The sequence below is a fragment of the Ovis aries genome, chromosome 23 (genome assembly GCF_016772045.2).
Source record: "Ovis aries strain OAR_USU_Benz2616 breed Rambouillet chromosome 23, ARS-UI_Ramb_v3.0, whole genome shotgun sequence".
Lineage (NCBI taxonomy): Eukaryota > Metazoa > Chordata > Mammalia > Artiodactyla > Bovidae > Ovis > Ovis aries.
Window position 1 is genome coordinate 8,690,708 of NC_056076.1, and position 27,384 is coordinate 8,718,091.

A 27,384-nucleotide genomic window follows, 5' to 3' on the forward strand; every position below is an offset into this window, starting at 1 on the left:
TGGGAGTTAAGGATGGACAGGGAAGCGTGGTGTACTGCAGTTCATGGGTCGCAAAGAGTCCGGCACGAATGAAGGAACTGAACTGACTAATGAGCCTTCTGCCTCATAGAATTTTGAACCTATGGTGAATGGGCTGACATCATAATCCATTTTTTTCTCATAACACATATTCAATAATTGGTAGTAGTTCCTGCAGCGATCACTATCATATAAAACTCAATAGCTTTTACGAATAACTTTTATGTAGAAAACCACACAGCAATATAAATATTTCATAGCAGTTAGTTTACTTATTTCAAAAATCCGGAAACTTGAACAAATCATAAAAAAAATCACATCCCATGATTAACTTCATGTTTTCAAGTTTCAAGTGAAACACTTTTTAAAAGGAAGGCTTAGCTGGTAAAAACGCATTAATGGAGTTTACTTCTGTGAAACTGATCTCGCAGGTTGCAAATGGGGGTCAAAGAAAATTCCAAACTCATTCTGCAAATACATGTAGGGTTACTCGGCATTCAGAGTCTTCCAGCTTTCCACTGTTAAGACCCATCTTTTTTAAGGACTACCAACTGAATAAGAGCAGCAGGTGAAAGAGATGGCAGGATTAAATCTCTAGCGTTGCCAGTCTACCTCGTCTTCCGTTCAAATACTGGCGCGCATTTAACTTCCGGGAAGGGTCCCCTGGCGCCCACGCCCGCACCCTAGGTTCCCACGCTCCCGGAGGCCGTCCCAGGCGCAGGAGATTCGGGGCTGCGACCGCGCATGCGTGCCAGTCCCGCGCATGCGTGCCGGCTCCGCTCAGGCCCCGCGGCTCCGCGCATGCTCAGAGGCGGAGGTCGGCGGGGCCTGGGCGGGTGTCGGAGGCCGGCTCCCCCCGCCCGCCGCCGCAGCCCCGCGCTTCCCTTCCGCGGCGCGGCCGGCCGGCTTCCCGTTCCGGGCGCGCAGGCGGCGGCCGCCGGTGCTCGTTTCTGTCGCGGGCGCTGAGTCGGCTCTGGCAGCGCCTGTGCGGCGAGCATGGCATCTTGGAGGCGCGGGCCCGCCCTGCGGCTGTGGGCCGCAGGTAGAGGCCGCGGGGGCGATGCGGGCGGGCACGGGGACCGTCTCCGGGAGGGGAGAGGCCTGCGCGGTCGCCGAGATGCTTTCCCGTCCCGGGTCCCGGGTCCCGACACAGAGTGGGCGCTGTGGGGCCCTTAACCCGACGCGGCTCCGCTGGAGACGCGCGCCTTCCGACCGGCCGTCGGGGCGGTAGGGGGTCCGCGGAGCGCGGGCTCCGTCGGCTGGCGTCGAGGGCGCTCCTTCCCGGCGGGCGCGCACACCTGCTCGGCGCTGGGCTCTGAGCCTGGCCAGCTCGGAGGCATCCTGGCCCGCGCGGGCGCATCCTGGCCGGGCCCGGGGGCTGTGCGGCGTGGCCTGGGGATCGGCGGGTCCTGCTCAGTCTCGAGCTCGCCTCGTCGTCCTCCCCACGACGGGTCCACTCGCACCGTTTAGCTCCCACCGCGTGCCCGGCGCTGCTCCGTGATCGGTTGTTAGGAGTCCAACCCAATGTTGTTTCTGTCAGTTTCGGGGGCGGGGGGCAATATTTTTGAATGGCATTTGAAGTTTATCGCTGAGAAGATAATTGCTTCTAGAGAAAAAGAAATATAGACAATGTTCACGTCTACCCCAAAAGCTGAGATGGTGAAAAACAGGATGAAAGTAAAAATTTATTTAAAAAGAACTTCCGTCCTTTAGAATTACTGGCCTAGGTAGAACTTGCTGTCACCACATGGTCATAAATATTTATTAAACAGGTGAACGACTTATGCTTTTGCCTAATTTGTGTCCTCGGATGGGTGAATGATGTGTGTTTTGGGAGGTTGTAAAAAGCCGGAAACATTTTATAGGTGAATAAGCGTATAATGGAAGCCAGAAGATGAATTAGCATGTATTTCACTGTATATATTTTGCCTTTTGTTTTCAGTTTTTCTGCTGGATCTGGCTTTCTGTAAAGGACAGGTGGAAGATCTAGACGACTCGTGAGTATACATGTTTTTAAATAGTATCTTCATTTCTTCCAGCTGTGATGTTATATGAATACCGGTATGAGTCTAGTATTTTTTAAAATAACACTTGTTTTATTGAGCGCATAAATCTGTCGTAGGTAATTTGCTAATTTTGTTTGGAGGTAGATTTTGTTTTTTTCTTTGAAGTGTAGTTGACTTACATGTTAGTTTCAAGTGCACTGCATTGTGTGAATATAATCTTTTAATAGCAAACAATGGGCAGTGCTTACCTAGCACCAGTTTTGCTCCAGGAGTTGCACTAAGTGCTGTATATGCACAAAATAGGATTGCACTCGGCAGTTCTATGAACAGTCATAAGAGTAAAAACTGCTAGAGTCTTCTGTTTTACCTGTATGTTGTTAGTCACTGCTGAGTGGGTGCTGGAGTTTGGTAACCATCCAGTAACACAGGGTGAATCCCCCAGGCCTTGCTTGTTGTAGGTGAGGAGTCTGGCTTCAGAACAGAATCCTGTGTGTGGCTTTTAGGCCTGAGCATGGGCAGTGACATGGCTTTTCCTGGCAGGGCTCTGGGGGGAAGTTGCTCTCCCCACACCAGACGTGGGGCACAGACAGTGCACCAAGCTCTCTGGGGTGGGGTGAGCCCTAGTCGCAGACTCAGGCCCCCAGGCCAGCTGGGCTCCTGTGTGTGCGTCTGCATTCTCAGCCTGGGGGTCCCTTGTGGAGACATGCTGGTGGGGGCCTCGCCTCAGGCATTGCTTAGGGAAACCTCCTTATTGAGGGGCTTGGCTGAGACCCTTTCTGCACGTGGACTCAGTATCTCTCCTCTCCTGTCCCTTCCCTCATCCCTCCCCTCTCCGCCTGGGTCCTCGGCAAGGCAGACGCCTTTGGGGCGAGGCAGATGCCTTTGGTTTGGGCCTCCTCCCGGGTGAGATGCATCTCTCAGTGCTGAGGAGCTGGCAGCTCATTTCTGTCTGCCGGCCTGCACTGGCGCAGTGAGTGAGTCAAGTCTTGACTCTCCGTTTGGCTAGTTGTCCTCGTTCACCACCCCTGCCCGCAGCAGGGTGCTCTGATGAGCAGAGAGCCCCAGGGTCCCACAGGGCACTCAGCAGCCTTCCTGGTGGGTATTGGACACCCTCGTGGATTGTTACAGGCGCTTCAATTCTCAGAGAAGCCACTGTTAACACTGAGGTGATTTTATTAAAGTTTGTGGTGCCCTGAAGGGTGTGGCACCCCAGATCTGCTCCTTTCCGAGGAGGAGAAAGCGGGAGTGAGCCGGTGCATGAGTCTGGGACCCTGACTTTCCTCAGCTGGATGCTGCTGCACTGACAGGGTTGGCCCTCCTGTAATGTGCTTCCCACATGGTAAAGAAGCCGCCTGCCAGTGCAGGAGATGAGGTTTGATCCCTGGGTCAGGAGGAGCCCCTGGAGAAGGGAATGGCAAGCCACTCCAGGATTCTTGCCTGGGAAATCTTGCAGAGGAGCCTGGCGGGATACAGTCCATGGGGTCGCAGAGAGTTGGACATGACTGAGCAGCTAAGCAACAACAGAGTCTCCTGTAAGTGAAAAGCTTTTCTGGCCCACCTTCCTAGCGTCCGTGGCTGCCCAAGCCTCCTGTGAGCTCCTGGATCTGAGGTGAGGGATCAAGGACAGTGGGCAAGGAGGCCGTTAACCGGGCCTGGGTTCTGGATTTGTGCTTTCTGCTCCTGCCTGTTGCTGGACCCCTGTGAAGATGAAGCCCTGGGATTAGGGTTGGTCCTGCCCCTGATAGGCACTCTGTTCTGTCCATGACGCTCACCAGAATGGCCCTGTGCTGACTAAGGGACTAAGGGAAGTAGCCAACGAGCATCCTATGCTTGTCAGCTAAACACGGGGACTGAACTATTCTTCATCCCAGAGTGAGCGGACGTGCAGTGAATTGCCTCCTGGGCCCACAAGAGGATGGCCCTTGGAAATTCAGGCACCGTCCTAGCTTGGGCTGGTGAGCAGGGGTTGCCATGGCTGAAGGAGACTGAACCGGAGTGAGAAGGCTGCCCTGCTTGTCTAACCCTGGCCAGGGCTAAACTAACTCCCCAGGGACTGATGACCACGCCGGGCCAGAGTGTTCTCAGCAGATGGAGTGCCTTGGCTCCTCATCGCCCCATAGACCCTCTGGATCCTGACTGCAGATGACACTGTCTCTAGGTTGGGTCCAGCTGTCCCCGTGCCTTGCACTGACTTGGGCCGCACTGTCAGGTCCCGTGAGACCATGTTTGTTTGCTGTGTAGATTCCCCGAGGGCACTGGATCTGGTGATGCCTAGGGTTTGCAGCCCCAGCCCCACATCAGTGAGCGCAGTCATGGGTGTACAGTGGACCCTCCATATTAGCCCTGACACCTTCCTTTCCACCCGGGGCCCTGTCTGGGATTCTGTACCAGTCAGCTCCTTCCTATCGATGGGATAGGAGAGAGAGGCTGCTGCTGCTAAGTCGCTTCAGTCGTGTCCGACTCTGTGCGACCTCATAGACGGCAGCCCACCAGGCTCCGCAGTCCCTGGGATTCTCCAGGCAAGAACACGGAGTAGGTTGCCATTTCCTTCTCCAGTGCATGAAAGTAAAAAGTGAAAGTGAAGTTGCTTAGTCGTGTCCGACTCGCAGCGACCCCAGGGATTGCAGCACCAGGCTCCTCTGTCCATGGGATTTTCCAGGCAAGAGTACTGGAGTGGGGTGCCATTGCCTAGGAGAGAGGCTATTAAGCATCAAATGATGGGAGACAGTGGCCCCCGCCCTTTACCTCTGGGTGCAAAGCTGCCTGCAAAGACATCAAGAATAATGACCATTGGTTAGAGCGTTCTGGTTGAACAGTTTGCTTAAGGTGGCCATGACACTTTCTTGGGTAGCCCCACAAGATGAATATAAAATAGAACTTTTTACTGTAAACCCCTCAACGGGAAATGGGGTAACCTGCCTGAGAGCCAAGTCCCCAGATCCCACCCAGGGGCCGGGCCTGCCAGCAGACTTCCTAAGGCTCACCCCTGCCCCGCCCTGCTCTGTTCACTGTTAGGCACAGGTGTAAGTGGAGGAGAGGGGCTCCAAGCTGAAGCATTTGTTTCTACAGAGTCCCACTTGAATTTTTACTCCTAATTACTTTATCATTGCTCTTGTTTTATTAAGGTGTTAAATGGATAAGATCTAGAGGTCACTGAGTAAAATTTTGAAGTAAAACTTATTGAAAAATTTGTCCTGTGCCCTGCATTTATCAATTTGTTGTCTTTACCTGTGCTATTCTGTTGTGGAAACCTACAGTCAAGATCTGTGTTCTTGTTTTTTAGGTTTAAAGAAAATCGAAAAGATGACATTTGGCTTGTAGATGTGAGTATATAATTTTTTTGTACAGATCAACCATCCCTCCCTTATTTTAAATGTGACTTTCCATTCTCCTCACCCAAATGTGGTAACAGACAGTACCAGGACCAGTGTGCATAACCCACTTTGTCTTCTCAGGTAGTACTGTCAGGGTTTTTATATTAAAGTGAACCTCAGAGCCTTAGGATCTCTGGCCGGAGAGCCTGTTTTTGGTGAAATTCTCACAAGGTCCACTTGTGCATGATGTCTGAGGGAGATTATGGTATGGTTTTATCACAGAATTCACTCAGTATTTCATTTCATCCAAGAGATTGAGTGTATTAGTATCACTTGGCAATCAAAGTCATATTTTCATCTTGGTAGTGAGAGAATCAGCTGTCCATCTGCTTTTCCTCGCTTTGACGTTTTGAATGTGTTTAAACCCTGTGATGTCTGGGGTGCATTTTGACATGCCTCAGTGAGAAAGTGGGGTGAGTGGCAGCGAGAGAGATGGAATGAGACGCGTAGAGCTGACGGTCACTGAAGCCAGGCAGCGAGGCGTAAAGCTCCCTGGTTTGTCTGTCTCTTTCGATATATGTTTGAATGTTTCCATAGGCTGATATTACAAGAGAGTTAAATCTTATTTCATAAAAGTACAAAACAAACAGATTTTGTTATGCTACCTAATGGGAGGCACCTGAGCACCACCCCAACTATCTGGTGATCCTAAAGAAGGAAGAACCAGGATTTTAGTTTCATCAGCCTGACTTGTCGCTGTGCCAAACTGTCTTACCAGTGATTATACTTACAGGAGCAGAGTCACCTACTGTATTGCAGTTTTTGCAATAAAAAGAAGTTGATGTTTATTATTAACACTTAAGGGGTGTGCATGTGATATATGAAGTGTATTTGGTGGTTTAATTTTATATCTAACATGGATATACTCATTTGGGAGCAGAGATGTTTTTAATTGTAAATTATCTATTTTAAATAGACATCTGAAATAGATATCAGTGGCCATTTAAAATGACTTTAATATCAGTTAAAGTGTTGAGTTGTATCCTGGAGGTTGACATGTCTAGATTTGTGTGTGTGTTTATTGTGTAACCACTTTAAAAATTATATTTAGACTTTTGGTCTAAAATAGATTATTATCCAATCGTTTAGGGAAAAAGATTCTTTTACAGTTAAGACTGACCTCCACAGTAGTAACAACATCTTTGTGGTTTTCCCTCTCTTTTTTTTCAAACAAGTTTTATGCACCATGGTGTGGCCATTGTAAAAAGCTGGAACCAATTTGGAATGAAGTCGGTCTTGAGATGAAAAGCATCGGTTCTCCAGTGAAAGTGGGAAAGATGGATGCTACTTCCTATTCCAGTAAGCAGCTGTTCAGTTTATTGTTTTTCTGTTCTCGTAACGCAAGTGTTTTGATTACAGGAAGCAGTATTTAAGGTAACAGGGAGAAGAGATTTCAGACTGTGTTTTACGAGTTAGATGGGTTACCTGTTGAATGTGTGAGACGTAATCTCTGTTAATCTTATACTCAGTGCAGATGTAGAAGCCCCTGTTCCTACTGGGAGCCCACTTGAGATAATCAGTTGCTTGAGACAACTACAGGAGATGGAGTGGTGAACTCTGGATGTCGCTGTGAGGGTGAAGAAGGAGAGTTTGTTGTCTGAGCAGCCTGAGTGGCGTGGTAGAGGAGTCCACCGGAGCTTGAAAGATGAGGCGAACTAACATACACGCAAGTGGGGATCAGGAGAGTTCTCACATTAGAGAGGGTATTACAGCGAAATTGTAGAGCTGAAGATGAGTTCAGCGATTCTGTACCAGAGACTAGAATGTCTTCAGGCAGAGGCTGGCAGACCGCAGCCCTGGACAGCCTGGCCCCCGTCCGCTTTGTGCATGGAGCTCCGCTGGACCAGAGTCACTCCTGTGTTTGCTGTTGGCTCCGTGGCTGTTTTTGTGACCCAGAGGCAGAATCAAGTATTTACAACAGAGACTGTCGCCCCACAAAGCCTAAAATGTTTATTGTCAGACCCTGTACAGGTAAAGTTTACCAATACCTGTCTTAAAAGATTTGGGAAAAGGCAAAATTAAGTTTAGAGAATATGAGGTGTCACACAGACTTGGGGAGAGCATGGCTCAGAAAGTAGATTAGATCCCACTCTGCCTGCTGCTGTTTTCCATAGCCCAGGGAGCATTTCTTAACATTTAACAAATCGCTAAACTTTGATTTCTACACCAGTAAGTGTTTAATTATGATGCATTTTGTATTGGTTGTTTTGAGATTAAAATAATACAGCACGTGTACAATCCCTTGTAGTGTGCAATAAAATGTAGGTTCCTTTTTCCATTAATTAATGAAGAAAGTGGAAGTATGACATACGAAATGCGTACTTCATTTTAGGAAGTCAGCACTGTACTCTGGGTATAAATTTAGAAGAAGACAAACCTAGGTTTTAAATCCAGGTCAGTCGTCTCTTTCTTTTGTGGCTTTGGGGAAGTGTTAACCTCTCTGAATGTTAGTTCCCTTGTCTGTAAATGAGAGAATGATAATTTTCAAGGTTGTGAGGATTGTATTAATATTTCTTATTCAAAAGCCCGGGCACAATGGCTTGCACTTGTCAAGTGCTGAGGATAATACCAGACTTTAAGAGCCTCTCAGGTGGGACAAGGTGTTTTGGGTTCTGTCAGTTATCGATAGAGCGCTAACACACATTTTTGAGAAGGCAGGTGATTTGATAAAAATGCTTTTGGCAGAAACCTGTAGGATGAAAAGAGCAGTTATAGGCAAAAACATTATTTAAGCTGACTTTTGTATGCATCTTGATATAGGATACTGGGAGGCCAGACTTGAGTGATTGGCCGGGGAGTAAAGAGACAGTAATTCTTAATAGACATTTGCAAGGGTTAAATCACAGATGTGATATATTGGCTCTGGTATAAAAAAAAACAATTGAAAATAATAGTGTAAGAGTCTTAGCAAAACTCACACTGAACTATATTACCATCACCAGGAAAAAAACAATTACATTTAATTCTGTGTTTTTGTGTTAGTAGCTGTTCCAACTTTGTGGTGTTTTGCTTTATTGGTGCTTGGGAACATGGGGAGCTAGAGTGCAGGTGAGATATTAGAACGAGAATTGTTGAATCACACAGGTGAACTGCTGCGACTTTAGGAGAGGGTGAGATGGATGGTAAGAAGTTAGATAATATGGTCGAGTTGATATTTCTTGATATCTTTCACAGTGTTTAAGAAATCACTCTTTTTAACTGTTGTGAAAGTAAATGCTTACGTCTAGGCGTGTATGTTGATTAGACGTGCATACACCTGCACTTGTCTATATAGTAATTCATTTGTTTCACTGAGTCAAAGGGTAGTCAATAAACATAAGTAAATTGGCTAGTAGTTGATGTCAGCGATGGATGCGTTTTTCACCTTATAGATCAAGAAGATGTTTTTTGTGCTATGGAGAAAAATACCATCTTCCTTACAAAAAAAGAAAGTTGTTAAGTATTCAAAAACTACTGTTTAGAGATTACAAATAGATTTTTGGCATATAATTCTTACAGCTTTCTTGAATATTTCAGGGCAGCTCAAATACAGGCATTTTAGTAGAACTTGGACTCAAACAGGCGAAGACATTGCATTTCCTTTTCAGGCTAGAGGCAGTGTTCTGCCTCTAACCGTGGAGCCCTGGAGGACTGGCAGTTTCCTACGTGTCTCTCCCATCTCCACAGGCGGCTTTGCAGATGGTCACGGCATCAGTGTTTCCCAGCGTTTAGCCTGCAGGCTACCTGTGTTAGGATACCTGGGTGCTCAGTATGAATTCAGATTCCAAAGGCCCACACCTCCCCTACCAAATGAAAATCAGATTGAGTCATGAGAATCTGTATTTTTAACATGGACTTCGGGTGATTCTTGAGTTAGAGAATCACGAAGTAAAGTATAATTTTGATGGCTCGTTAAGGGATTTCAGTTTGGCATGGGATAGGATTATTCAGTGATCAAGTAGAGAAAATCTCTCAGACTATTTGAGGGTAGCTTAGTTCTCAATCATGTAATTGCAGTGATTGAAATAAGCACCATCATATTCAATCCAGCAAGTCTCTGTGTATAGACTTGTTGAATGTGAGAGATTTGAACTTTCCTGATTTATCCTGCAATATGTATTTGGAATTGTATCAGATATTTCTTAATGGCATGGTTTTAACTATTTATACAACTTCTTAGTGTTATTTGATGTATTATATCCAGTGTAAATTCAGCTGTTACTTTGGCCTTTCTTTTTCTACATGTTCCTTAAAAAATGAGGACAAAAATGTTCTCATCCAAAAGTTAAAATGTTACCATGTTACCTGTAATCACATACTTATTTCTATTACGAAACCACTGAAAATTCTACTTATTCCTCTGCCTGAGTGTGACATCATTTTATATAAAGATCATATTTTACCTCTCTGTGGTGTATAAACTTGCAGGGGCATTTGGCCAATAAGATTCTTATTCTCATTCTGTGATTGCAGATACATTTGCAGATCAGTCGTACATTTCTAGAGTATAACCCTTCTAGTCAGTGACTGTATTTCAAGGTTGTTCTGACTTGGTCCGGTGGACATTTGGGGCCAGAAGACGTTTTAGGGGGAGAAGAGTTTCCTGTGCATTGTCGGATGTTCAGCCCCGACCTTGGCCTCTGCTCACTGGATGCTGGTAGCTCCCTTCTCCTCCCTCCCCCAGCACTGTCAGCTGAAATTCTATCAGGGATGGAAGTTAATGTTCAAAGAACCAAGTGGCTAAAGGGTGGGTGGCATCAACTCCATCTTAAAGGCAAGAAAACTGAGGTCAAGGAGATTAAGTGATGGCACGAAGTGTGGAGCTGGGATTCTCACACTGCAGCCTGTTACGAGAACCGTAACATCAGCTATACAATTCCACCACCATTTTTCTCGTTGATTGCCTATTTCATTTTCTTTATTTGATTTGTGTACAGATTTTACGCTGAGTTATGTAAGCAGTTGCTACTGGGTATACCCTCCCTCTCCAGATCAGTGACATTTGTCTCTGTATTTTGGCACTTCTTAATTAGGTGAAGTTGAAGGTAATCAGGGCTTATGTTTGCCTGCCTTCTTAATTTGAGGTGAGGAGCATTAAGAACATATTTACTCACATAATCTATATCTTTACTCAGAAGAGGGCAATTTCAGTAACAACAGTATTCAGTTAGAATATCCTTGACCCAGAAGTATTTGCAAATGATATGACCAATAAGAGTTTAATACCAAAATATAGAAACAGCTTATATAAAAAAACTACCTGATTAAAAAATGGGGAGAAGACCTAAATAGACTTTTCTCCAAAAAAAGACATACAGATGGCTAACAGGCATGTGAAAAGATGATTAACATCACTAATTACTAGAGAAATGCAAATCAAAGCCACAAAGGCATGTCATCTCTCATCTCTCAGAATGGCCATTATCAAAAAGTCTATAAATGACCTATGTCGGCAAGGATGTGGAGAAAACAGTTGTGTACTGTAGGTGGGAATTAAATTGATATAGCCGCTTTGGAAAACAGTATGAAGCTTCCTTAAAATACTAGAACTACCCTATGATCCAGCAATCCCACTCCTGGGTATATATCTTGAAAAATGAAAACTCTAATTTGAAAAGATAAATGCACCCCAATAGCGGCAGTATTTATAATACCTTAGACATGGAAACAATCCAAGTGCCCATCAACAGATGATTGCTCTAAGATGATGTGCTATATATAGAGAGAGAGACACACATACACACAGTGGAATATTTAGTCATAAAAGAGTGAAATTCTGCCATTTGCAGCAACATGAGTGGACCTAAAAAGTAATATGCTTAGTGAAATAAGGCAGGCAAAAAATGATAAATATTGTATGCTATCACTTGTTGGTGGAGTCTGACAAATAAAACCAATGTATAGGTGAGGTGAAGTCGCTCAGTCGTGTCTGACTCTGCGACCCCGTGGACTGTAACCTACTAGACTTCTCTGTCCGTGGGATTCTCCAGGCAAGAATACTGGAGTGGATTGCCATTTCCTTCTCCAGGGGATCTTCCCGACCCAGGGATCGAACCTGAATCTCCTGCATTGGAGGCAGATGCTTTAACCTCTGAGCCACCAGGGAAGCCCTAACCAATGTATATATTGATATCAAAATTCCATTCTGAAGGAGATCAGCCCTGGGATTTCTTTGGAGGGAATGATGCTAAAGCTGAAACTCCAGTACTTTGGCCACCTCATGCAAAGAGTTGACTCATTGGAAAAGACTCTGATGCTGGGAGGGATTGGGGGCAGGAGGAGAAGGGGACGACAGAGGATGAGATGGCTGAATGGCATCACTGACTCGATGGACTTGAATCTGAGTGAACTCCGGGAGTTGGTGATGGACAGGGAGGCCTGGCGTGCTGCAATTCATGGGGTCGCAAAGAGTGGGATGTGACTGAGCAACTGAACTAACTAAGGTTACTATATAACCTTGTTGCTTATTTACACACTGGTTTGTAGCTCTGAACTCCTATGGATGCCAGGAGGGAGAAGGAAACAGGGTGAGATAGGAACGTGGGGTTCAGAGCTACAAACCAGTGTGTAAATAAGCAACAAGGTTATATTGTACAGCACAGGGAAATACAGCCATGTTTTATAGTAACCTTAGTTCAGTCGCTCAGTCGTGTCCGACTGTTTGCGACCCCATGAATCGCAGCACGCCAGGCCTCCCTGTCTATCACCAACTCCCGGAGTTCACTCAGACGCACGTCCATCGGGTCTGTGATGCCATCCAGCCATCTCATCCTCTGTCGTCCCCTTCTCCTCCTGCCCCCAATCCCTCCCAGCATCAAAGTCTTTTCCAATGAGTCAACTCTTCGCATGAGGTGGCCAAAGTACTGAGTTTAAGCTTTAGCATCATTCCTCCCAAGGAAATCCCAGGGCTGATCTCCTTCAGAATGGACTGGTTGGATCTCCTTGCAGTCCAAGGGACTCTCAAGAGTCTTCTCCAACACCACAGTTCAAAAGCATCAATTCTTCAGCACTCAGCCTTCTTCACAGACTAACTCTCACATCCATACATGACTACAGGAAAAACCATAGCCTTGACTAGATGGACCTTAGTCGGCAGAGTAATGTCTCTGCTTTTGAATATACCATCTAGGTTGGTCATAACTTTTCTTAGGTAGAGTATACTCTATAAAAACAGTGAGTCACTATACTGTAGCTAACATAATATTGAAAGCCAACTATACTTCAGTTATATATATGTATGTGTGTAACACTTGACAGAATTAAGTCCTAAGTTAGAGATAGGCACAGATAAATTATGTTATTGGTCTAAGCTCACGGGGCTATTCAGAGACAGGACTTGTATCTCCATACATACACACCAGGTTTTTATTTTTGTCACCCCTGTCGTTTGTGTCATCTCTAATAAAAGCCATTGTTGATCACTGGTCACCTCTCTTCATGTTTAAGGGAGAAGGTCTAGAGTTGAAAAAGGAAGGAGGACAGATTTTCGGTGCTATTTGTCACAAATTCACTTTGTCTTTTTCTTGTGTGTTGGTGCGGGGGAGAGAAACCAAGATTAACGATTACTAAAGTGATTGGTAAATCAGCACCCAGTTTTTTTATACCCAACTGTCATAAAAAATATTCTGGAAATAAGAGAAAATGAACAGAGGGAGTGATTATGTGAGTAAACACAGTATACTTTGCATAAATTAGGATAGTTGTATAAATATACTGTATTTTGTCTACTGAGAATATTTTATTTCTTTTTTTCTGTCCCAGTTGCCTTAAATCTGTAAAGTAGTATAGTTTTGATTTTCTATAGTGATTACTATGCCTCTTAAAGTCGTCTAATTCTGTTTTTTTCCTTATTTTTGTTACTATTTTTTGTTTTCCTTAAAAAGATGCCATTGTAGTGACTATATCTCATTTTAATTAATGTGGGGATTTCACAGTAATCTTTGAAGTAACCGAAATTAATACTCTAGGTTATTGCAAAAGCAGGAACTTTTAAAACAAGTAATGATGCTTCTAGATCATAAATTATTTTTGCAATTATAGTTCATGTTTTTAAAATTAAAGTACAAAGCAGTTCTTTTAAGACTCAGAAAACACTAACGGAAGAGATGGGCCTTTTTTGGAGAAATATGTGTCCTGTAAATGAAGTGAAATGAAGAGTGAGACTTTGTGTGGGTCTGTATATATATATATATATATATATATATATATATATAATTTTTTTTAAAAAAACAACGTCTTTTAAAATAAGTACTTTAGAGATAAAATTTACTCTTTTGGAATTTATTTTTTATTTTGTCATAGTATTTTTGTGTAAGTCATAAGTTGGATTATCAAGTAATTATTTTGTATGAGAAAGTCATGTTTTTCCCTTTTTGTGTGTTTACATTATTTTTTAAGAGTTAAGAACAACATATCTATATGGGTTTGTATATTTTTTTTAAGTAAAAGGCTCATTTATTACCTAGTTTCTCATTTTTAAAAAATTTAGAATTATTTATTCTTTTTCTTATCAAGGCATTGCTTCAGAGTTTGGAGTTCGAGGTTATCCAACAATTAAGCTGTAAGTTGAGTGTTGTATGTTTATATGTGTATTTTTATTAGTTCACTCTACTTACATTTTATTATATTAATTGAAGACTTGGGTTCAGCAGTTCTTTCTAGGTGCAGTGTGGTCCAGGGAGAGGGATCCATCTCTGCTTTTCTTTGCACTTAAGTTAATGTGTGGTTTAAGGCTAATTCACCAAATGTGTTTTGAGTTGAACTGTGAGAGGCGCTTAGCAGGACAAGGTGTACAGTTGTAAATTACAACAGGTCTTTTACCCCTCAGGTACTCAAGAGTGTATTTTGTTTAACTTGTGAATCCTGTCTCGTAACAAATTTTAGTTTTCTATAATTAAAATAGACCTATTTCATTAGAGGTGAAAGAAAAAGAGAATAAAATTGATGGATGTTAGTTATCACCTGTAGATTTGACCACGTCTGTCACAGAGCATATACAGTAAAAAATATCTTGTGATAATTCTAAAGGCCTTGTTTTGTAATCATGGTTTTATTGAATTTTCTCATGAGTTTAATCCTGATCTCATCCTTATTTTGGTAATATGAAGCCTTGAGGAATTACTTGGAAACTTATTTTTGTAATAAAGTAAGTTATTTTTTTAATTCCTTGGGTTCTGTGTTGGCCTCCCTCCTTCTCCCACTGTTTAAAAATGTTTGCTAAGCCTCTTAGTTACCTGTGTTCAGTTAATTATCTTCTTTATTCCTTTGGTTTAAGTATAGGTGTTCAGTTGCGCTTTCATAACTTTTAAAATTTCAGTTAGTTGGACACAATTCATTGGCAAGATTTTAGAAGATTATTTAATTTTCTAGAAGAGGTGTTTTTAATGCATTGTTTTACTCTGTAATCTTGGTGCATTTATCATGTTACTCTGTTATATTGCTTAAAATTGGTTTTATCTTTACCAAAATATTTTTAATTCCCTGTCCTTTCACTGACCTTTTAATATGAAGATAGTAAGACTTATGCTTTGAGTTCTTTACCATGAATGTGTGTTTTTCATTTATTGAAAGGCATAAATATATGCAGCTATCAAACATAGAGTGAAATATTTTCACATAATTTTAGAAAAATGTAGTTTTTTTCTTTGCATTTTGAGTTGTTGATCCCCTGAAGGCAGTTTTCAGCAATTTTTTCCCCATGATTATGCTGCTTCTAAAACTCCATTTACTATTTTGTATGCTGTAATTTGTGTAACAATAGAGGGTGATTATCATTAAATATGAAAACAGTTAATGTAAACTTTTATCTTCTTTTCTTCTTTTAAGATTAAAAGGAGACTTAGCATATAATTATAGAGGACCACGAACAAAAGATGATATAATTGAGTTTGCTCACAGAGTGTCAGGGTAAGTTTGTATTATGACAGGTCTTTATGATATCAGTATTTGAAAATTAAATGTATTTTAATAAACTGCACTGAATATACATATTTTTAGGTTTTTAAATAAAATTTGTCTGTGAGGAGAGATAGAGTTGCATAGCATATACAAAGAGCTTCTCTAGAAAAATAAAGGAGCCCATGATTTATGTTACATACTTGTTGACCTCACTCACATTTAAATTTATGTTGTGTATAGAAGAGCTTTTCCCCAGTGGATTTTTTTTAATACATTTTCAAGACTTGGTTGCATCTAACGGCTTTGTGAACCTTAATTTTTATTTTATGATGGTTTCGCCTTTGTATGACCTGGTTTACATTATTTTGCTCATTGTCTAGTTTCAGTGTTAAGAGAAACCCCAGAGAGCGTGATGTTCTGAATAGTCTTAGGCTTTAATCCCCAGCCTGTGATATGTGAAGGTGCTTTTGAGATGTAGCTAAGATTCTTTCCCTCATCTTTCACATGCTCCTGTATGCCAGCTGTGAGGTATTGTTGCACATTTTGCTTAGAATATAATGTAATTACAACCCAGAGATCTTTTTGAGTTTCAGATCTCTGAAGTTTTACTGCTAAGAAAACAAATTTTGTCTTTCCTTTTGGTTTGAATCTGGTGATTTTTTTTTTTTTTTAATCTACATCTTGCTAGCATATATAGAGTTGGTGCAACTTCTTGAGGAGAACATTTATCAAAGTAGGTTACTTTGAAAATATAGTAGCTTATGAGTTTGACAGGATGTAGTATATTGATAGCTCTAAATATTTTTAAGTTAAATTGAAATACTAGGGTGGATTTGTTGGGTGGCATGATACTATCTAGCTTAAATTATTTGAGAAAAGACAGAATTAGGAATGATCTTTGAATATTAAAGTTTGCAAAGCTTTGATAAAGTATAATTTTTACTGTATTTTCTTACCGATTGTATGTTTCATTTTATTTGCTTTGTGAATAGTTTTGAGGTAACTTTATAGTATATGAGGGGATCTCTAGTAGGATTACTTTATTCCTCTATGGTTTAGATTAGTCTTTATGTTTTGGCAATTTTAAGAGGGCCTTCTCCTGATGTAACCAGGACTGAATCTACTGCAAAGGAAATTTCAAGAATCACTTCTGGAGTTGCGTCACTTACCAGTTAATTACTCACACGTGAAAACAGAGACTAGAATAGAGTGATGCAATGCATTTAAAGAACTGTGCATTTTGAAAATATGTTTGCCTTTGCAGAATACATCTTGTTCTTTTTGCAAATGTGATGGAATAAAAATCTTATAGACCACATTTAGAAGAAGACTGCCTCTTAGCTTTCAATAATATTTCATAAGTCATATGTTTTATAGTCACCTTTGATGTAGTTCATTTCTCAGTTTATTTGGCTTTGAAATATATAATAAAACTTCTTATAGTTTTGTTTTCATAAAATTCTTATGTGCTGTCATTTTCCATTTTATTTTTCCTGAGAAGAATAACATACTTAGGAACATTTTAGATTTTAATCTTCACAGGGTGTTTTAAAACTACATAGCATTTAAATGGACAGAGTAAGACATAAATATTCTAAATATGATGTTATTAACTCCTAGAATAGTATATTTCACAGTGTGTTTGTGTGAATGATCTTTTGAAAGGGAGAAAAAAAAAGTCACCTCTCATGTGGATGGTTTTGTTTTTAGCTGAGGATTCTAAATGGATTATAGTCCCATCTTTGCCTATCCAAACATTGGTTAAAGTGGTATTCTCCAGAGGGAGATACTTAAAGCTTATTTTTTAAACTGGTAGATCAAATTGTAGGTACTGTGATTTAATAGTGGTCATGGGCTATAGTTTATACGATTTATGTTGATTGAATGATATACCTAAAATGCAGTTCATACAGTAATAAAAGTTTGTGACGTTAGACATGATGGGCTGACATAAATAGAAATAAAGTATGTACTAGTTTTAGTTCAAGTACAAGGTTTTTTTCATTTGTTCTATTTTCAAACAGGGCTCTAATTCGGCCACTTCCGAGTCAGCAAATGTTTGAACATATGCAGAAGAGACATCGTGTATTTTTTGTATATATAGGTGGAGAGTCACCTCTGAAGGTATCAAATGATTTTATTTTTTAATCCGTAAGAACAGATGTATTATAATTTAATTTTCTGTACAATGAAGACTTTCATGAAAAATTCAGGACTTATTTCACCCTTATTAGGAATACTTTAGTTCAATCTAAGTGTTTTTATAATAAAAGCACTTTGTCATATACACTCTATAGTATTTGCCTTCATGAAACAATTGAGTAAAATGGGTGGATGTTGCCTACCTTAGTCTTTCTTCTGTTCTTGACCTGTTTATTTAAATTCTGTATCGCTTTTCAGCATTTTGAGACTTGGAGACTGCAACACGCAGTTGCGGCACAAGCTCACTGGTTGAGATTATTGTGCACATGTATGTGTAGTTTTTGCATGTGTGGAATGCACTTCTCTTCACTAGCAAATTAAATTAATATAATTTGAGCTTGTTTTATTTAATGAATGTTATTTGAAGGTGTATAAAAGCACTTAGTTATAATGGTTTTTTGCCTAAGAAACAGTTTATTTATGTTTAATCTTTCCACGTGAAAGGATTTAAGGTAGCAAATTGTCATGATCTGTTAATACTTAGCAATGATACTACTTGCTCTGAATGTTTAATGGGGAATGAATTTTGATCTTGGTTACTATTTAAAAGTCACCTTTTTTCTGTTTGTATCTTCACAGGAGAAATACATTGATGCTGCTTCAGAATTAATTGTATATACATACTTCTTTTCTGCCTCAGAAGAAGTTGTCCCTGCGGTAATATTTAAAGTTGAATTTTAAGTAATGTGTTAATATGTATATTCAACAACTGTTTATTGTCCTTAAATCGTTGTGTCATGCAGGATTATTCATGACAACCAAAGTCATCAGGACCCTCATACAGTAGAGGTTATGTTCTTGTGGATGGGGAAGTGGATTAAATTTTAGTATTGTAGATGAGTCTTTCTTTGCTTGGGTCCTCAGGAAACAAAGCTATAAACAAGATATCATAACTGCTTTTTTAAAAAAAATAATTAAGCAGCAGTGTAGTCATTTAGAGTCTTGCCTGGTGGCTCAGATGGTAAAGTGTCTGCCTGCAATGCGGGAGACCCAGGTTCGATCCCTGGGTTGGGAAGATCTCCTGGAGAAGGAAATGGCAACCCACTCCAGTACTCTTGCCTGGAGAATCCCACGGACGGAGGAGCGGATGGCTGCTCTTGATTGGTTGATCAAGAAGTTTCTGTCTGAGGAGAAAATATATTTAAACTGGGACTTACGGGATGTGAAGGAGCCACACACAGGTCTGTGGCCAAAGTAAACCAGAAACAAGGACCAGAGGATACAAATGCTCTAGATGAGACCCTGCCCGGCATAGTGGAGTGACAGCAGTCGCTGCTGTGGCTGTGCTGCAGTGAGAAAGGAGACGAGAGGTAGGCAGAGGCCAGTGGAGGCCTTGTAGGTCATGGCCACGCATCCGAAGGGCTAGGGAAGGACTTGGTCTCAAGTTCGTTTTGAGGACATACCTCTGCTAAGTGCAAAAAGAACTGGATCAGGATGAGACTCAGTCAGGAAGATCACTTGAGCTCTTGAAACAATCTAGGATTTAGGCTTGAAAGGTAGTAAAATAATTAGGGAGAAGGGAAAGAATTATGTTTGGAGATGGAATTGTTTGAGTTTGCCTTAGAGGGAAAAAGATGAATAAGAAGTCATTATACGTGTTCTCTTGGTTGCAATTCACTTTGATTGAGAAATAAGTTGTTTAGGTTCAAACATGAAAAAACTCTAGCCGTGACTTTGAATTGTTCAATTGCAAAATAAAGATGTGCTTTAGTAATTAAATAAAAGGATGACTCTAGGTTTTTGGTTTGAACAACTGGGTAGGTAGATGGTGGTGTTACTTATGAGCTTGGGAATACTGGGGAAGGAACAAGTTAAGAGTATGGGAAGAATGATCGAGTTTTGAAAGTTTATTTTAAGTTGACATATTAAGCATCCAGGTACAAACATCAAATAAGTTGTTGGATATAAGGGTTGGGAGTTAAGTCATAGCTGCATAAATAATAAAATAAACTTCTCAAACGTGGAGTGCAAATTTGGGGAGGGTGGTGGGTAAAAGGTCCCAGGTCCGAAAGACAGCAGAGAATAATGAGAAAAACTCACCAGTGAAATAGGAAAACAAGGTGAAAGGGAAGCCAGGATACAAGGTGTGTAAGAGAGGCGTGGCCAGTTGTGCAAGATGCTTGTGAAACACCAAGATGAGGAGAAGGAGGAACTGTGGTGTTTGTTACCTTGGAGGTTGGTGGTGGTTTTAAGAGAAACGGTTTCAGAGGAGTAATGGGGACAGGTGCCTCACTGGTGTGTGATCTCAGGGAACGGCTCACTCAGGGATGCCCTTGGAAGGGAGGGGCGCGGGATGTTCTGAAATGCTCCGAGAGCATCATGTGGATGGGTGACTAGCGGCGTGCTTGATGGTAGAGCCTCTCCTGAGAGCTTTACTGCTGCCCTTCAGTGGCTGTCTTCATGGTGCTGTGGCATTTTTTAATGCATTGTAACCAGATCATGCTGCATCACCTGAGACATACCTCCCTCCCTTTTAATCTGTCCAGGACAGCTGTCCTTCCTTTTATTATTTTTATTGTAATAGTCATCTACTGGTTTGTTTATTGTTAGGTTCAGCATTACCACACTCACACAGTAATTCTCTGTGGCTTACCTAAGTTACATCTTTCCTGCTCTGATGCTGATTTCTCTGCTATAATTTTTCTCTTTTGAAATTAGTACAACACAGCTCCCCTGGTAGCTCAGTGGGTAGAGAATCTGCTTGCCATGCAGGAGACCTGGGTTCAATCCCTGGGTTGGGAAGATCCCCTGGAGGAGGGCATGGCAACCCACTCCAGTATTCTTGCCTGGAGAATCCCCAGGGCCAGAGGAGCCTGGTGGGCTGCAGTCCATGGGGTCGCAGAGTCAGACAAGACTAAGCACAGCACAGGGCTAAAAAGCAGGCACCCACTGAATGAATTTTTTCTTATTTATTGCCATTATGAGTTCTCATTCATGAACCAGGTTACTGTCTAAGCCCACTCTCGCCTCTCCCATTTGTTAGCATCTCTTACTCTCCGGTGAGGTGGTGATGCATCCTGGATTCACAGGAAGCTGACTCACAGGTGCAGTGATGGAGTCTTTGTCACACAGCCTGGGAGCTGGGGGGGGGACAGGCCTGTGCTGCCCCTACCTCTGCCCCAGCTCCTCTGCCATTTCAGCGTGCCGCCTGGACCCCACTTCTTGTGATACATTTGTCTGTTAGCACCTCTAAGAATATTCCATGGTTCCTCCATAGCAGACAGGGCAGGTACCAGGGGCTGGATCAAGAGGTAACAAGTCTAGTCACAGGATGAGCTTGAGATTGACTGTGTTCTTTTTAACCATTTGTAACTTTTTTGTTAGCATTGTGAGTTTTCCCCCAAGTATCTTTCAAATGCTTTTAAAACTCATGGTGAGCAACTGAAATTTTTAACTGTCAAACTCATTTACTCTTCTGGTTTATGCAGTATGTGACCCTGAAAGAGATGCCTGCTGTGCTTGTTTTCAAAGATGAAACCTACTTTGTTTATGATGGTAAGTTCCAGCATTTTAACTGACGTAAAACAAAACAGCTTATAATTAAAATGCCGTGTCTATTACATGCCTTAGATGTTGATGTCAGATGCACCTACTGTTTACAAAACCCATTAGTTCAGTGACTGCTGGGTTTTTCTTACCCTTCAGCTTCATGTTTTCCACTCAGTGGTCTTTCATTCTGAGTTTCCTTACAATAAATTTCTTTTTCTTTTTTTTAAATCAGATCATTTGCCTTCTTTATAAATGAGCGCTATTTTAAAATATTCAGAATTCATTTTAAAAGGGTCTGACATTTGAGACACACAAAGAAGTGGAAGAAATAAGCCATCCTTCCACAGTGAAGCCTGCTTATCCTGCCTTTTCATTGTTGTTGGTAATGTCAGGAGCATGGAGATGAAGCTCAGGGGGAGTGGTATTTCTTAATGAGTTTGTTTTATCACTTTCGTGTATAATCTTTAGAAAATTTGACCTGGAGTGGAGATTGTGGCTCAGTGTCCAACTTCTAGTTTTATGTGTACTCTCCTAAGTCATCAACCTGAATCCATAAATACTTTCAGGTTTGCACTATATTACTTAATTTAAAGGTGTGATAACTTGAAAATGTTCTGTTTAGCAAGTGACCAAAAAAGCACATCTTTGAAGAAGTCAATAAAATCCAGTCTTCCTGCAAATCCAATCCAGTCTTCTATCAGCCACTGTTTCATGCAGTTGTGATCATTTTTCAGACTTATATTTCTAAATCAGGACATAATTCTCTTGGATATTATATTTCCTGTCAGAGGAAGGATATGATATTAGAAAAGGGCTAAAATACTGTGTTTGACATTATATGTGATTTTGTTTTACTTAAGAAAAAGAATGTCATAAAATACAGAAGAGCAAAGAAATTAGAGTAGAATATTGTCCATAAGTACATCATCCAAGAATAACCATCAGCCCAGGGAGACGATTTAGTAGGAGTGTGTATATATGCCTTCATTGTATCATTCTGTGAGTTTTCTTACATGCTTCATTTTTTGCAGTATTATAGTCATGTTGTATTATTTTGTCACCTGCTTTACGCCTTAATTATTGTAATTTTTAAAAATCTATAAATGGCCTTCCTCAATGTGTACTGTAATGATTTAAATTACTTCTTGTTTAGGGTATTTCAGTTATTTCCTGTATTTTTATTTATTTATCTTTTGCTATGTTAATGATGTGGTAATGATGAATTGTTTTGTGTAGTAATCCTTTTTTTACATTTGATTGTTTGCTTCAAATAGCTTTCTAAAAATGAAGTTTATGAATTTAAGATTATGGTCCTGTGTCAGGCGTTTTATAAATATTGCTAGCTTAAACATTGTAAACATTTTAATGTCATATTTACACTCTAATTTATTAACTTTGTTTTAAAGAGTATGAAGATGGTGATCTGTCATCTTGGATCAACAGGGAGAGGTTTCAGAATTACCTTACGATGGATGGCTTCCTCTTATATGAACTTGGAGACACTGGTAACAGTATATGTACAACTCTCCATCACTCTACAAAGCTTTTCCTTAACTGATTACATAAATCTGTAGGAAATGAGTTTTTAATTTCTATTTGATAATATCATTCCTTCTTTCAGACCTGAATGCCAGTTCAACTTTATGAGAATATAGATGAATATTACCAAAGAATATACATGTGGAATAAAGATTAGCTAGAAAGGGTTCGTTAAAGAATCAATAGTGACAGGGAAAACAGAGCCTGGATAATAAGGAAATAAGAAAAAAATAACCATAAGAAACCTGTCCTCAGAAGACTGATTTTGTAATAGAATTTGGAATACAAGTTATTACAACCTTTGAAAGCACACTTCTACTTGTGCGGAAAATAAGGGTGTCAGGTTGGCATGGTTTCTTGAAGTTACATGCTCAAAAATGATAAGCAAAGCAAATATAAATATAGATGCAAAAAGAAAGCTGTAAGAAACTAGCTGAATGGTCTCAAATAGATGTACTACAAAAATTATAGGAAGCCAATCACGCAAGTGTTAGGAAGAAGTGCTTTGTTAATTTGTATTAATTTTCAACAAAATACTTATTTTCATCATGTGAGTTGTGTGAAGGAATGCAGTTTGAGTGTATGAATTGTTAAATATTTACAATTATTGGGGCTTTCCTGATAGCTCAATTGGTAAAGAATCTGCCTGCAATGCAGGAGGCCCCGGTTCAATTCCTGGGCGGGAAGATCCACTGAAGAAGGGATAGGCTACCCTCTCTAGTATTCTTGGGCTTCCCTTGTGACTCAGCTGGTAAAGAATCTGCCTGCAGTTCAGGAGACCTAGGTTCTATCTCTAGGTTGAGAAGATCTCCCGGAGAAGGGAAAGGCTACCCACTCCATTATTCTGGCCTGGAGAATTCCATGGACTGTATAGTCCAGTTCAGTTCAGTCGCTAAGTCATGTCCAACTTCTTGTGACCCTATGAACCGCACACAGCACACCAGGCCTTTCTGTCCATCACCAACTCCCCGAGGCCACCCAAACCCGTTTCCATCAAGTCGGTGATGCCATCCAACCATCTTATCCTCTGCTGTCCCCTTCTCCTCCTGCCCTCAATCTTTCCCGTTATCAGGGTCTTTTCAGATGAGTCAGCTCTTCGCATCAGGTGGCCAAAGTATTGGAGTTTCAGCTTCAACATCAGTCCTTCTGATGAATATCCAGGACTGATCTCCTTTAGGATGGACTGGTTGGATCTCCTTGCAGTCCAAGGGACTCTCAAGAGTCTTCCCCAACACCACAGTTAAAAAGCATCAATTCTTTGGCACTTAGCTTTCTTTATAGTCGAACTCTCACATCCATACATGACCACTGGAAAAACCATAGCCTTGACTAAACAGACCTTTATTGGCAAAGTAATGTCTCTACTTTTTAACACGCTTGTTAGGAGTAAGTGTCTTAATTTCCTGGCTGCAGTCACGATCTGCAGTGATTTTGGAGCCCAGAAAAATAAAGTCTGACACTGTTTCCACTGTTTCCCCATCTATTTCCCATGAAGTGATGGGACCAGATGCCATGATCTTAGTTTTCTGAATGTTGAGCTTTAAGCCAACTTTTTCACTCTCCACTTTCACTTTCATCAAGAGGCTCTTTAGTTCTTCACTTTCTGCCATAAGGGTGGTATCATCTGCATATCTGAGGTTATTGATATTTCTCCCGGCAATCTTGATTCCAGCTTGTGCTTCCTCCAGCCCAGCGTTTCTCATGATGTACTCTGCATATAAGTTAAATAAGTAGGGTGACAATATACAGCCTTGACATACTCTTTGTTGCAAAAAGTCAGACACAACTGAGCAACTTTCACTCACTATTTGATATTGGGGCTGGGAGGTAGGTTGGAATTTATCACTTGATGTTAAATAATTCAGGGTTTCACTCTGTTAAACATAATATGTTTAAAATAATTGGAATTGGATTTAGAAGCTGTATACTGTTTTCCTGTTCGTAAGTACAGTAATAATTGGAAAGTTTGTATAATTAGGATTATTGAATTTAGATATGTCATTCTTCATTTCAGGAAAGCTTGTGGCTATCGCAGTAATTGATGAGAAAAATACATCAGTTGAACATACCAGGTATAGTGCCTTGAAATAGTTTTAAACTTCAGCTATCATCCAGTTCAGACTTTACATGGCCTTCAGATAAACTTGATATGGTATCTTACTTTTCCTGCAGTGTTAAACATTAGATAAAGCAGCAGATACTATAATTGAATAATTTTATTTTTTCAAGGTGACAAGATGGAATGTTCATGTGTTTTTTATTTTTTTACAGATTAAAATCAATTATTCAGGAAGTTGCTAGAGATTACAGAGACCAGTTTCACAGGTAGGTGTTTGCATTCTGGAAAGCTCCATTATCTTTGTTTCATTATGTTTTGTAATACAGTAAAGCAAAAGTAAGGAATATTCCATACTTTCAAAGATGAATCAAGGAGCTGAAATGAATTACAGCATGTTGCATTTCATTATGAATTATATGGAGTTGAAGTTTGTTGATATATGTCTTACAAGTTAGAAAAAAAAAAGACCTTCTAATTTGAATCATGCCCATATACAAACATATATTTCAGAGGTGTTGCGGACTTGGCTCCAGACCACTGCAATACAGCAAGTCACACGAAATTTCTGTTTCCCTAGTACATATAAAAGTTATGTTTTGATATATACTGTGGTTTGTTAAGTGTGCAGCAGCACTGTGTCTGAAAAAATGTCCATACTTTAAAAATGCCAATCATCACCCGATCCTTCAGTGAGCTGTAATCTTTTTGCTGGTGGAAGGTTACCTCCGTGTTGAAGGTTGCTGGCTGACCAGCCCAGGGTGGTCGAGATTAGGGTGGCCGTGGCTTTTTCTGAAAATAGAACAATAACATCTGCCTTATGGATCAACTCTTCCTTTCCTGAACAATTTCTCCATAGCATTGACAGCATTTTGCCCACAGTAGAACATCTTTCAGAATCTGAAGGGATCCTCTCAAACCCTGCTCCTTTGTCAGCTAAGTTTATGTAATATTCTGAGTCCTCTAAATGTTGTGATTTTAACAGTCTTCGTAATCTCTTCCCCAGGAGTAGATTCCTGGGACTGCTTTCTGTGCTCATCCATAAGAAGCAACTCCTCATCCACTCATATGTTATCACAGGATTGTAGCAGTTCAGGCTCCATTCCTAATCTAGTTTTCTGACTGTTCACTACATCTGTAGTCATTTCCTTCTCTGAAATCTTGAACGACTCAGAATCGTCCATGAGGGTTGGAATCTGCTTCTTCCAAAGTCCTCTTGGTGTTGATATTTGACCTCTCCCCATGAATCATGAATGCTCTCAGTGGCATCTAGGATTGTGACTCCCTGCCGGAGGTTTGCAGTTGACTCTGCCCAGACCCACCAGATCTGTCACTGTTTGTGGCAGCTGTGGCCTTAGGAAATGTGCTTCTTCCCTAATAAGACTTGAGAGTCAGAATGACTCCTTCATCCAGGGGCTGCAGAATGAGTGTTGTGTTAACGTTAGCAGGAGGGAACACAATATTCATCTCATTGTATCTCTCCATCAGAGCTCTTGGGGGACCCAAGTGCATTGTCAACAAGCAGATAGTTTGAAGGAATCTTTTTTTTTTTTTTTCCTGAGCAGTAGGTCTCAACAGTAGGCCTTAAAATATTATTAAACCATGTTGTGAATAGATATGCTGCACCCAGACTACGTTGTCATAAAAAGGCAGGGTAGATTTAGCATAATTCTTAAAGACTTTTAATATTTTTAAAATGATTAATGAACATTGGTTTCAGCTTAGAGTCACGAACTATGTTTGCCTCTAACAAGAGAGTCAGCCTGTCCTTTGAAGGTTTAAAAGCCAGGCATAGATGTCTCTTCTCTAGCTCCAAAAGTCCTAGATGGCGTCTTCTTCTGATAGAAGGTTGTTTCATCTACTCTGAGAATCTCTAGTTTAATGCAGCCACCTTCATTAATGATCTGAGCTGGATCTTCTGGATAGCTTGCTGTGGCTTCTACATCAGCTCTTATTGCCTTACCTTGCGCTTCGCTGTTATGCAGAAGGCTTCTGTCCTTAAATCTAATAAACCACCTTCTGCTGGCTTCAAATTTTCTTCCCAGCTTCCTCACCTCTCTCAGCCTCCATAGAACTGAAGAGAGTTAGGGCCTTGCTCTGGTTAGGCTTTGGCTTAAGGAAATGTTGTAGCTGCTTTGATCTATCCAGAAACCTCAAAACTCTGCGTATCAGTAATAAAGCTGTTCTACTTGCTTGCCATTTGTGTATTCACTGGAATAGCACCTTTAATTTCCTTCAAGAACTTTCCCTTGGCATTCGCAACTTGGCTGACTGTTTTGCTGTAGGAGGCCTAGCTTTCAGCCTATCTCAACCTTCAACTTCCCTCCCTTTCTGAACTGGATCTTTTATAGCTTTTGATTTAAAGTGAGAGACATGGGACTGTTTCACTTGAACATTCAGAGGCCATTGTAGGGTGATTACCCCGTCTGATTTCAACATTGTTGTGTCTCAGGGAACAGGGAGGCCAGAGGAGAGGGAGAGAGATGGGAGAATGGTTGGTTGTTGGAGAAGTCAGAACACACATTACATTTATTACTTAAATTGGAAGTCTTACATGGACACAGTTCATGGCACCCCCAAATCACAGCAGTAACATTACAGATCACTGCCCACGGATCATCAGAGCAGATATAAAAATAATGAAAAAATTTGCAATATTGAGAATTACGAAAAATGTAACACAAAATGAGCAAATACTGTTGGTAAAATAGCACTGATAGACTTACTCAACGGAGTTGCCAGAAACCTTCAATTTGTTAAGGGGGAAAAAAGAAAAAAAGCATACTATCTGGGAACTGCTGCTGCTGCTGCTAAGTCACTTCAG

The 27,384-nt window shown here is 41.0% G+C and overlaps 1 protein-coding gene across 1 annotated transcript in view; it reads left to right on the top strand.

Moving 5' to 3' along the window:
* The first annotated feature begins 825 nt into the window (after positions 1 to 825).
* Positions 826 to 27,384, top strand: part of TMX3 (thioredoxin related transmembrane protein 3) — a 38,167-nt gene continuing 11,608 nt past the window's right edge. Inside the window, exons 1-12 of the mRNA XM_027961089.2 lie at positions 826 to 1,060; positions 1,961 to 2,015; positions 5,308 to 5,347; positions 6,574 to 6,697; positions 13,892 to 13,937; positions 15,203 to 15,283; positions 17,299 to 17,398; positions 18,056 to 18,133; positions 20,905 to 20,971; positions 22,372 to 22,470; positions 24,519 to 24,576; positions 24,776 to 24,829. Of these exons, the coding sequence (XP_027816890.1) occupies positions 1,015 to 1,060; positions 1,961 to 2,015; positions 5,308 to 5,347; positions 6,574 to 6,697; positions 13,892 to 13,937; positions 15,203 to 15,283; positions 17,299 to 17,398; positions 18,056 to 18,133; positions 20,905 to 20,971; positions 22,372 to 22,470; positions 24,519 to 24,576; positions 24,776 to 24,829 (848 nt within the window). The 5' untranslated portion in view covers positions 826 to 1,014. The remainder of the gene's footprint in view (positions 1,061 to 1,960; positions 2,016 to 5,307; positions 5,348 to 6,573; positions 6,698 to 13,891; positions 13,938 to 15,202; positions 15,284 to 17,298; positions 17,399 to 18,055; positions 18,134 to 20,904; positions 20,972 to 22,371; positions 22,471 to 24,518; positions 24,577 to 24,775; positions 24,830 to 27,384) is intronic.